The following is a 12,682-nucleotide window of genomic DNA, read 5'->3' on the forward strand; positions in this document are numbered from 1 at the left end:
TTTTCGTTCAAGGTAACAGAGACCAACACAATGAATTTCAAAGAAATGGCAGGAAAATGGGATAACAATTGTAGTCAAGTTGTTAAAATTAATTTATTTTATCTTAGAACATGTGTTTAAAAAAACTAGAAATTGTAAATATTGTAACATACAATATAGGCGTACAAAGAGAACTATTTTGATCAATATTATAATGCCTTTTCGTTCAAGGTAACAGAGACCAACACAATGAATTTCAAAGAAATGGCAGGAAAATGGGATAACAATTGTAGTCAAGTTGTTAAAATTAATTTATTTTATCTTAGAACATGTGTATAAAAAACTAGATATTATAAAATATTGTAACATACAATAAAGGTCTACAAAGAGAACTATTTTGATCAATATTATAATGCCTTTTCGTTCAAGGTTACAGAGACCGAGACAATGAATTTCAAAGAAATGGCAGGAAAATGGGATAACAATAAAGTCAAGTTGTTAGAATTAATTCGTTTTATCTTAGAACATGTGTTTAAAAAAACAAGAAATTGTAAAAAAAATATTAGTACATATAATATAGGCGTAAAAAGAGAACAATTGTGATCAATACCACACATAATGCCTTTTTGTGAAAGGTTACAGAGACCAAGACAATAAATAGCAAAGGAATTGTAGGGAAATGGGATAATAATTATCCTCAAGTTGTTAGAATTAATTCATGTGTCCAATAATACTAATTGTTTTGTTTTTTATTTTCAATTTTTTTCTTCAGATTAAGTGTAATCATTTAAAAGATGAGAAACATTCTTTCTTCACAATTCTGATACAGCATTTATAGTAATACATACTAAGAAGTTAAAAGATAAGAACAGAAATAATATAACTCATATCCGAATATAATTTATTTCTAATGGCTACTGTTGTGGTCTGAAGCATTTACAAAGTGAAGTAATAACATATCAATTAATTAATATTAAAGATAGTTACCACTTCCAGAGAAATGCAAAGATGTAGGTTTTTTCCGAAGTGTTCCAGTTAACGTCCCTAGATCAATAATGGTTTGGAGAATTACATTTTTGTTTGAAACTTTAGTACGCGTCATCAGGTTTTGTCCAAATCGGAGGGTGTATGCGATCTGTGCTGGACGACTATGCTAACGCTTCATCGCCGCCGGGATGCCCGTGCGAACTGTGATGCACGGTCTAGACATGTCGGCGTCCGCGGACTGCTGCGATGTGCTGGCTCGTCGAAGACGAGGAATCTCGAAAGCGCGAAGGACTCTGTTGCGGTCTTTGTATCCCCATAAAACAAATTTAGTATACTTCAAGTTTCAATTATAAGCCGTTTTATGAAGCATTAGTCCCGTTTCGTAAAGAATCAAGTTTTTATCGAAGCTGAAAACTGAGTAAAATGCCCACAAACTTTGACTTTAGTACTGAATAAATCAATGCAGCCTAGGTATCTACGAAATACATTCACCATGAATCATATCCAACGATTCCAAAGGACTATTACTTTCCAAATGATAAAATCTTCACTTGACAAATTGACTGAGTGACAACTTTGGTGTCTGCCAAAAGTTCCTCTTCATTTTTATCACCGCCATTTTGAGCCTTTAGGATGTACTTTATCCTGTGTAGCACTTTCTGTCGAAGACGCTTAGGCATGGCCAGTCGCGAGTGCGCGACCCACATGTGGAGGTAATGCTCAAACGCGTCCTTCACAGAATGTCCGCAATCCTCGCATACGTATATCTTTTCTCGCCGCTCCTTGAATGTGAAGGCGAGTGGCATCTCGTGCACTTTGTTGACGTGTGTCTCAAGGGAGCAGCGCTGAGTGAAAGAACGTGCACACTGGCTGCACTTGTACGGTCTGACACCTGTGAAGACATTAATCGAGTAAATGATAAATAAGACCATTAGTATAACTTCGAGAGAGATATTAAATTATTAGTACACCAGAATCTGGTTGATACTACTGCAAGAATTTTCTAATTACGCGATCTCCTTCTATATGCACAAGCCGAAGATAGTATGTTCCCGAAGTCGGACACCTGGCGAAATATTGCACATTCTCGAATTTGTTCGGGTCTACGAAATCTACGGCTTGCATTGCAGTAGGTATAGGAGCTCCCATTGGAGAGATTCTTAAAATGAAATCGGTCAGATTATGGACTAAGCAAGACTCTTGTCTGTGGAAGAGGCTACTTCCATCAATACAAGGGTTTGTTCAGATATCTACAGGAGAAGACAACGTACATGATTTCCAAGTTTTGAAAATTATTTAAAAAACACTGTGGCGAGTACAAGCCATTCGAAATCAAAATATGTCCATACTAAGGCTAGGTATTGCAATTTTCAGTAGAAGAATGTTTCTATAATAGTGTTGAAATTAAGGTCTAGAAAGCTATCAATGATGTTGTAAAAGGATAGCAAAGTTCCGAAATATCCTTCACAAGCAAAACGATGTTTTGTATAGGTAAATATGGCCTGCCATAGTCCGTTTAAAAGAAGTTCTGGCCGATTGAGCTACAGTCATGTACGAAAGCTTAACATTAGATTTTTAGAAATAAAGATTTCGTACAAGCGAGATTTGCAATATAACAAGATTTATACCTGTGTGTGTTCGGTAGTGCCTCTTCAGGTCAAACTTGTCATGAAATCCCTTTCCACAAAAGCCGCAGATATGTGGCTTTGTCTGGCTGTGGTATGTAGTCATATGTTTGGTGTATGCTCTTTCCGTCAGGAAGGTGCTAAAGCACTGGCTGCACCTGGGTTTTGGTTTTATGCCATTAACTGGTGTAGGTTCGTCTCCTGCAAAAGAGTATGTTGGTTTAGTGCTTGGCAGAGAGGCGGAGTCAGGTGTTGTAAGACCATTATAGGGAAGTTTGTTTGGTGACATTGATTCTGTACCATACACTGCTTGAGTGTGCGTATCGTTAGCGACGTTTGGCGTAGGTATGTTCGACACGTTTTGTGTTGTAGGGCCATTAGAGGAAGGTTTATTTGATGACATTGTTTCTGTATCATATGCTGCCAGAGAGCGCGCATCGTTCACGATGTTTGGTGTAGGTATGATCGATACATCTTGCACTCTTTTCAGTTGACACCCTTTTTGACACTGTGTAGGGTTCTGCCCAGACGGTACTGCCGACTCAAGGACTGTAGTTGTGGGTACTTCTGATGTCACACAAACTGGCACGGAACTTTGTGGGCCTCTAATGCTGGTAGGTCTTGATACGGGAGGTATCCAAACATCATTGGATTGCATTCGATTGGTGGATGAAACTGTTGATCCTTGATGCATGAATTGTGGAAGCTCCCGAACTAAGCTATTCTTACCGACAGACTGAGGTTGTAGAGTTGTCATATTGGTTGATTCAGCGTCTTGCGATAAGACTCTTGTACGTGGTGTGGATGTAGGATATAGATACTGTTGTCTCAAATTGGTCTTGTTCGGAGGCTGTACTCCTGGTGAAATAGATTGTGAAACCGTCGGTGGGAGACGCCAGGAAGGTAGACATCTAGAGGCACTTGGAGTCTGGGAAGCACTTGCCCATCCTTGGGTTGTAAGGACCGGAGGTGTCCCGGACTCTGAGCCGACACTACCTTCATTACTCCATCCTTCTTGGTATACGGGTGGCGGATTACGACTAGATGCAATGCGTTTTTCTGATGGATGCAACTTGATCCCTCTATCATCGAAGTTGGTATCTTTCCCAGATTGTGGAAAGGCGTTCAGAGCAGGACATACAGATATGTCTTTGTAAGGACCTGGTGACATTTGCATATGATTTGCAACGGAACCATCTGGACATGAGTCTTTGCGATATTGATGATGTCTACTTGAGAGGAATGCTGAATCTCGGGTGACTCCTTGGTAATGGTTTGAGGTCTGAAGCTCCACGAGAAGATCTTTTATCAGGTCGCGTTTCATCATAGCTTCAGCGTAATAGGACTTCAACAAAGACATGCAAGTTGCCCGGCTCGGCTGCTTCCCTGTTTCATCCTGTATTACCTGAGTGAGATCTTCAAGCGAAAATAATCTGTTACCTGTAGGCCCCTTAGACTGAAAGCGATGAAACTTCCGTGATCCTTCTTTTGAGGCACCTGAAGTAAGTGACATGTGTTCTTCATGACGCCTTGGTGGGTAGCCTTCCCTGTGAACGTCACCTATATGGTCTGGTTGCGCATTTATAGAGGAACAACTGGTTTCAGTAGAGACATCTAGGGCATACTGATGCTTGGGTTCTGTATTAAACTTGTGGCTGATATTCCAATCGCGGGGGTTACGATAAAGGTCAGGTATTGCTTGATGCTGATACGTGCTAGGCGGTACAAAACTATCCTGTATGGTGTAGAAAGAAAGGGAAAGAAATATTTTCTCGTGTAAGCGAATATTTGCTATCGGAAAGTTATATTACATGAAAAACTATTCAAGGACTTTAAAAAAAATTAGACCCACAGCATTTTTTAAAGGTAATACAAACTTTTGGTATGGGGTCATGAATTTTGTTCAAATGAACATATTGGAATCATATGCGATCCTACAATATTCAGTGTCCATTGTCGCGGTTGAAATCGAGTCTAAAGGTATGAAATTGTAAATAATAAACTCCGTATGTTGTATAGCTCCCTCTTAAGGACAAGATATTAGTTAAGTTGTAAAACAATGTTTCTTGACTAAAATTGGCCGATTAGCTATTCCCGTTTGGAAATTATATATCACAACTACATATTCTGAGATTTTCATGGTCGCAGCTACCATTATACAGCCGTAGGCGCCATTTGAAATTTATCAAAATTTACCGGGAGCACCGGTAAATTCGTATATTCTATTTTTCTCGAAAGCAGGGGTGTTCTAGGGGCTACATTTTCTAGTGCTTATAAAACATCCACAGGGGCATCCAAATATATCAAAATTGTAAAGAATCACTATTTACCCAATTTTCAAAATTTCCAAAAACTTTGAATTGCATATCAATAGAAGGATGACTTTGCAAGATTTTCCACATGCCTTTTGTACTCACTGCCACGCATTGACCTTTTAAAGTTGATTGCCTTGTGGTCGATACGTTGAAGCTGTGCCTGACTGGTTAGCAAAATACACAGTGCTAAACATTACAGGAGTGTTTCACAAAACCCTGATTTGGGCCTCTTTTTCGTGAAAATAAATGCTCATGCGAACAAAAGAGCTTTTGACGTCTATTTTGTTTGATATTTGATTGATTCTATTTCTGCATCTTTTCGCAGAAAAAAAAAGCAATATACAAACAAGGTGCATATACTGCTTATAATTATCGGCTTGCATGGTGATGTAGATATAGGCTTACGGTTGTTCCATGTGACAGAGGGGTGGACGGTTGCACCATGTGAGACAGGTGTAGGATTGGTGCAACCGTAAACCTACTTTATACACATATATATTATTAAAAATGTATTTCCTTCATGTTAATATAAATTGACACCTATGGTATTCAGCTATTAACATCAACAGCAATTGTACTGTTTGTATATAGTATTTATCAATGTATTCTATCACATCCTTCTTATTTTGATTCCTATGTTTTTATAATTTTTCTAGGAAATCAATAATATTGTTCCACAATTTTGATAACTTCCAATCGTATCAATAATAGTGTTCCACAATTTTGATAACTTCTAATCTTATTAATAATAATGTTCCACAAGCTTGCTAACTACCAATATTTCCGTATCCATATGACTGTGTAAACATGGGAAGAGATGTTCAGTGTAAAAGACCCATCTATGAAATGTAAAATGTTTTTAGATACAATTCAGTCTCAGTTGGATATACATGTTCCTACTAAGGAGATTCGTTTGCATTGTAGAGATAAGCCTTGGATAAATGCTGAAGTTAAAGATGTTATCCGCCAAAGACAGCAAGCTTTTAATAACAAATCAAAAAGTTGGTGGCATCATCTAAGAAACAAGGTTAAACGGTTGATAAAACGACAGAAGATTTCATATTATAACACCAGAGTTCGCAACTTAAAAAATGACAGCCCAGCAGCTTGGTATAAGCAGATTCGGATTTTAACAAATACTGAAAAGAAACATACTCCAATTGTAGTACCAAATATTGACCCGAATGATCCCGACAAATTCAAATATATTGCTAATTATATAAACGAGCATTTTTTAGCGGTGGCATCTGATCTTCCAGGTCTCAGTAGGAATGATTTACCTGCTTACTTACCAGCTCAGGAAACATGTCCGATTGTATGACCTTATGAAGTTTTTAAACAATTGAGTTCGTTAAACCAACAAAAGTCTGTTATAAGTGGAGACTTACCAGTGCGAATTCTTAGAGAATTTGCACTGGAATTTTGTACACCTCTTACTGATATCTTAAACACTTCTTTCCAGTTGTCAGTGGTACCATATCAGTGGAAACGATGTGAGATTACGCCAATTCCTAAATGTAAGCCTGTAATACCTCAGAATTTAAGACCTATAGCACTAACTAGTTATTTTGCGAAAATAGCAGAGTCTTATATATGTAAATGGTTACTCGAAGACATTTCATTTCAAATTGATATTAATCAATACGGAAACCGTCAAGGTCTGTCAACTAATCATTACTTAATTCGTTTGCTTCACCAGATTTATAAAAATGCAGAACATTCTCGGTCCATATCTACACTTATATTCACAGACTTTTCAAAAGCTTTTGATCGTATGTTCATGTTCGGCCTTGTATTATTTCATGGATCTTAGATTTTATTGAACACCGTCAACAACGTATGAAATATCTTAGTCATTTTTCAGACTGGTCAACGTCTCATGCCGGTGTAGCACAGGGTACAAAATTAGGACCAATTATTTTCCTAATAATGATAAATGATGCTTGTTTTAACTCAGAAATACCATACTTCAAGTATGTAGACGATCTGACATTAGTTGAAAGTCGTACATTATCACAACCATCTAAATTACCAAATACTTTATCTGATTTTTATCAATGGTCTCTTCGTAATAATATGACTCTTAATCCATCGAAATGTCATTGTATGTTTATCTCTTTTTCTAAGAATATAGCTGATCAGAGACCTTTTTTTATTGGGGATGAGTGCTTAAACAGTGTACAAAAAGCAAACATTTTAGGAATAACTGTGCAGTCCGATTTGAAATGGGACAGTCATATCTCAGACCTTTTATGCCGTGCTAATAAAAAAAACTTTTCATGCTTCGTATTCTCAAAACATACAGATTGCCATTCTGTGATCTAGGAACAATTTACAAGGGATATATTCGTCCAATATTGGATTATGGAGTACCTGTTTTTAACGGAAACCTCACCCAAAGTCATATCTTAAGTTTGGAACGAATCCAGAAAAGAGCATGTAGGACCATATTAGGTGATCAATATATTAATTATGACAAAGCTCTTGAAGTGTGTTCTTTGCAGACCCTGTCAGATAGACGCAAACAATTATGCACTAATTTTGCTTCATCTCTTGTCAACAACCCACTTTGTAAACATTGGTTACCTGTTAACAATAATGTAGATTGACCAACAAGAAGGACCAAGTATCGTCAATTTCATTGTAAAACGAACCGCTATAGAAATAGCTCAATTCCGAACCTAATAGACCTGTTGAATGCATGAATGAATCTTTATTGTCTACCTGTTGAATGGTCCGGTGTCTCATTGTCTGCATACATTTTTACATTTTTACATTTTTACATTTTACATTCCGCATTTTAAATTTTAAATTCTATGCTTCCATAATTACTTGTAACATCTTTTTAAAATGAACATTGAATAGTGATAAGGTTTTGTAGCAATCATGACATGGCAATTCAGATCAGATGGTGTTCAAGTTTTTAATTCATTTGCTTATTTCTCCCCAATGTACGAAAGTCGGGAAGGAGCTTACTTGTTTTGTTGTTCATTTTTTTGAAATACCCGACACTCCTTGACACAAGAGAAGTCCAAGGATGAGCGAGCAGACCGTTAGCTAGTGTATGGGAGTGTGAATGGGAGTGTGTATAAGAGTGTAAATGTGAGTGTTTATGAGAGTGTCCAAGGTACAGGAGTGAGAATAGGAGCGTGTATAGGAATGAGAGCGTGTATTGAAGAGCAAAGGGCCTGCTTGCTCATCCTTTGACCCACTCTTGTGTCACCTCACAAAATATATTTTAAATGTGACTTAATTTGCCTGTTATTGCCTTAGTCATATTAGTTATGAACTTTGTTATGAATTTTGTTATGTACTGTATATTATACTTTGTGACAATGTCAACCACATTTGTATGTATTATAATTCATTGCCAATGTAAATTGTTCATAATTCAGCCATCTGGCTGCGAAGTGCAATTAATAAAATCTTTTCAATCTCAAATCTCAAAATACAATTTCCTGCGTTTAGCATGCATTTATCATACATACATAGTTTGAAAAGCTCTTTTTTCAAACCTTTTTGAAAATAGTCCTAACAGTATATTGATCCATATTACCGTATAGTAACAGATATTCTGCTGTATTTGTGTATCATATACCAAATTTAGTCTGAATACATTATTTTTAACGCATGACATTATTGTATAAAATAAAAATATTTGCTACTGATCTCCCACACATGTGCCTAATATGAGGGTTAATTTTAGTTACACATTCATGTATATGTTTACCTTATCTTTATATTTTGTTTAATGTATGCACCAGCCAATGTGGTCAGCCTCCCGACATAATTTTTAATTTCTTTTAGGTAATCCCCATCATTAGCTGGTGCTAAATATCATGCTATTAATGTTATATCATTTTGTCAACATTGTGATGTTTTCTAGGTATTGTTATGATCTTGCCTAGAAATTCAATAAATACAAATATAGTAATTCCATTTCCTCAGGTAAGACCCAGACTCCTAAATCATTTGTTTCTTCATTTATTATGAAGTGAAATGTTACGTGGGAGTACAATTTATGCTTAGAATTAAGAGAAAATTAAACGTGTAGATAGAAAGTAGATTAGTTGAGGATATATTCTTTATATACGGATTTTTAACAGGTGTATAAATAAAGGGCAAAAATATATCGACTTCTTAAAAAATTAAAAAAATTAAAAGAAAAGATTGGGCATATTTGAAGAAATTTTTCTTCCCCAAAGAAAGGATGAAACATTTAGCTAGGCGATTTCCCCCAAGTGACCAAACTTTAAATATAGGAAAGTGATAGCGGGCAGTTTGTAAATTTTAACTTGTAATATTGTTTTTTTACTGTGTCTTTTTTTTAAGGAAACCTTTAGATTTGGATTAACAAATAAAACTGTCATGGACAACTTTAGAGCTGAAATTCTGAACATTCCAAGCCGATGAATTTATTAAAATGTCACACAAAATACAGAAATATTTTAGCGTGGTTTCCTTAAAATTGGGAGAAAATTACGAACTAATCAATCTTTGAATATCGATCCATTAATTGGCAACTTGTTTGAAAAGTGTGATGTCAAAGGTAATCTCCTCACATTTTGTTTTGTAATCTTGCTATGAACTCGATTTTCTTTTCTTTTTCCTCATGATATTCTCAATGCATTGCCATAACTTCATAAGAAGAAAAAATAAGTATGGTAACATGTCATTTAATATTTTTGTCTATGGAATGCCATTACATAAAATTCCGGAAAGGGATATTTCTGATGAATTCAATTATGTATGAATATGTATTTCATCATTATTAGTGTTAATGGGATAGGGCAACTTTGTCTCAGATTCTGAAACAAAATCCTGGATTTAGCTCATGCTGCAATGATAATTATAAACCTTTAGGTCAATCAGGAACACATGAATTTCATAAGCCGATCGCCTGTCTGATTATCAAGAAATTTATGACTTGAAAACGAAATTTCAAAAATCGTTTTCCTAACGGTTTGTATAACACTACAGTCAATTGGGGAGAATGATTATGGTAAAAACCGGTCACTCAAAGCTTTTTACTTTTTTGAGGCACTTTATGATCATTTTGAAGCGCAATTTTGTTTCGGGCCTCAAAATTATACCATATCACAGACACTGAAAACACATAGGCCATGCATCTCAGATTTAACATTGTTAAACGATGCCTTTAATATTATTATCGTTATTATTGTCATGATTATTATCATCATCATAATCATTTTTAATGTATCAGGTCATGCTGCATTCACATTATTGTGTTAGGTATTATTTTGTGTACAGAAATTTAGTTCTAAAACATTACGAAAAAAATCATCTCATGTAGGACGTAGGCGAAATAACATCTAACCCCCAGAATACGATGAGTAGAGGCATGCGAAAGTCAATTGCTTGAGACACATTGAAATTTGTGATAAAATTGATATACTAAAATATAGGTAAAAAGTGAAATAAGAATATATGCTGGGTAACATATTAACCAATATACGGTAAACAATAAACAGGCATATTCACCCTGGGGGTGTTTCACAAAGATCTTAAGTAGAACTTAACACTAAGTTGGACTTAAAAATTATGGACAGCCATTGGAGCCTTAAAATTAAATATATTCAAAAGCAGAAATTCAAGTATTTAGACTTTTTATGAATTCCACATCCAGAACATGAAGTCTCCTTGATGATAGAAAATATGAATGATTTGAATCAACATTTTATGCCTTTCAAAATAACTTTTACAAAATATTTTCAAAGATGCTAATGGCTTTCCATAATTTTTAAGTCCAACTTAGAGATAAGTTCAACTTAGGATCTTTGTGAAATACCCCCCTGGTTTTACTAAACGTTGGGGAAGTCCTTTTACCAAAGTGTTTTTATAGCAATAGCACACATCACACAATAGTGCCTTGAACGAGTTTTCATTGGACTGGAGCAATACAATCAATCGTGTTGGTATCATGGATAACAGTCATAGGTTTATGATCCTATGTGTCGTTTGAGCAAAACCTATTTTTTGTCTTACTTGTTTCTAATTTGCAATCAAGTTAATTTGTTTTTGGTTGGAATTAACTTCAACAGTAGACATGGTAAATGACCATACTACCTGTTATGTGATTGCATATGAAAAAGGAAATATCTCAATGTTAAAGTGTTTATAGAACATATTAATTTCAATTAATTTGAGTTAATTGCTGGAAAATCCTTTACGTTGAAAGCAACGCGTAGAGTTTGTCTGCGGTGTGGCATCTAAACTAAAGTACCCTTGCCATTTATATTATGACTTGAAAATCCGTAAATATGAATATATTGCCACATACCCTCAGTAACTTTGTCATGTGTGATTGTGTGTAGTTATATACCACCCATCAACTTTGTTATCTGTTTGATTTTTGTCTATGTGAACCATCCATACGTGTTCCTACACAAAAGACTAGGTTTGTTTGAACAAAATATTCGCTTTACTGGTTCCAAACCCTGGAACAATTCAAATTGCTGTACTAGAGCATGATTATATTTTATATATATGTGTGTATGCATGTGTGTATGCGTGTGTGTGTGCCATTTATGCACAACATATTTCGTGGCATATGATATCTCCCTCTTTTTTCAATTTTTGTTTTCTGTTCCTTTCCTATAAAATAAAAAAATAGTTTAGGTTATGATAGACATCATCAAAAGCCTCGAGCTCTTATAGAATATCGCCGCATTCCTCCAAATGTCAATTTCATTTTTATTTATGCGATGATTAAGGTATTTTTTATTTAAATCTGAAAATTTTGCTAGTCCTTTTTCAGTTCAATAAGCCCAAATGTTGAATAGGAAAAACTGGAAACAACCAAAACGGAAAATAAACTCACACTCGATATTAAAAGTGGGAGCGGGGTATACAACTATTAAGCTACATTCCTTTGTGTCTCTCAAATGTGCAACTGCTTAACCTTTGGTTTGGGTGTGGGATCAGTAGAATATTGTATTTAGTATCAATATTTGGAACAATATATCTATGTTTAAAACAAGAATTTCCAATCACATTTTTAATAAAGGGTAAAATATCATTTTGCTGTAAAAACATATTTCGTTTTGTCACGTCGTCCTGCTATATAAAAGTTAATTTAATGTGACATTTCATGTTTATATAATGATTATATATACTTTATATGCTTAATGTTATGTATTGCAGTCATACGCAACACTTATTTGAGATTTGCTTTTTTATAGAAAATTGATATCATTGCTATCATTACTAGTATTATTATTACTATAATTATTATTATTATCATCATCATCATTATCATCATCATCACCATCATTATCATTATTTTCATGAACACCATCCGGCAATTTTCATACTCTTGGCCAAGTATGATATAGTTTATAAGTTTCTTTTTTTGTGTTATTGATTTTGCCATATTTATGACGGGCAGTCGATATTCAAAGGAGAAAAATATTTTTGTTCTGTTACTCTCATATGTGCAAGTGCTTAATTTTGCTTACCAGTGTGGGTTTAGTATGATGCACACCTCCATGGTTCATCTTGGGAACGTTGGTGCTTCGTTGATCATACCAGGACGGAGCGGGCCTGTTCCCCCAAATCTCTCCCGGTGACTTCTCCTGGTTACCCGCCCGCAATTGGCCCAACCTTGGGGTTGACAGGTCTATTGGACCATCCTCTGTATCTGATGGAGAAAAAATGGAAAAAAAATGAATAAGAAACGCATTTTCAAACGTAGGGAATTCATTAAATTATATAACTTTCAAACATAGCGTTGATTTTTCTTCAATACTAAAAATA

The 12,682-nt window shown here is 35.3% G+C and overlaps 1 protein-coding gene across 1 annotated transcript in view; it reads right to left on the reverse strand.

The window, feature by feature from the left end:
• LOC105439458 overlaps positions 1–12,682 on the reverse strand; it is a 50,611-nt gene that overhangs the window by 17,481 nt on the left and 20,448 nt on the right. Inside the window, exons 2-4 of the mRNA XM_030978559.1 lie at positions 12,385–12,566; positions 2,595–4,326; positions 1,531–1,858 (exon numbers count right to left, since the gene is read on the reverse strand). Coding sequence (XP_030834419.1) covers positions 1,531–1,858; positions 2,595–4,326; positions 12,385–12,566 — 2,242 coding nt within the window. The remainder of the gene's footprint in view (positions 1–1,530; positions 1,859–2,594; positions 4,327–12,384; positions 12,567–12,682) is intronic.

Source organism: Strongylocentrotus purpuratus, unplaced genomic scaffold (genome assembly GCF_000002235.5).
Source record: "Strongylocentrotus purpuratus isolate Spur 01 unplaced genomic scaffold, Spur_5.0 spur5_scaffold_1, whole genome shotgun sequence".
Taxonomy (NCBI): domain Eukaryota; kingdom Metazoa; phylum Echinodermata; class Echinoidea; order Camarodonta; family Strongylocentrotidae; genus Strongylocentrotus; species Strongylocentrotus purpuratus.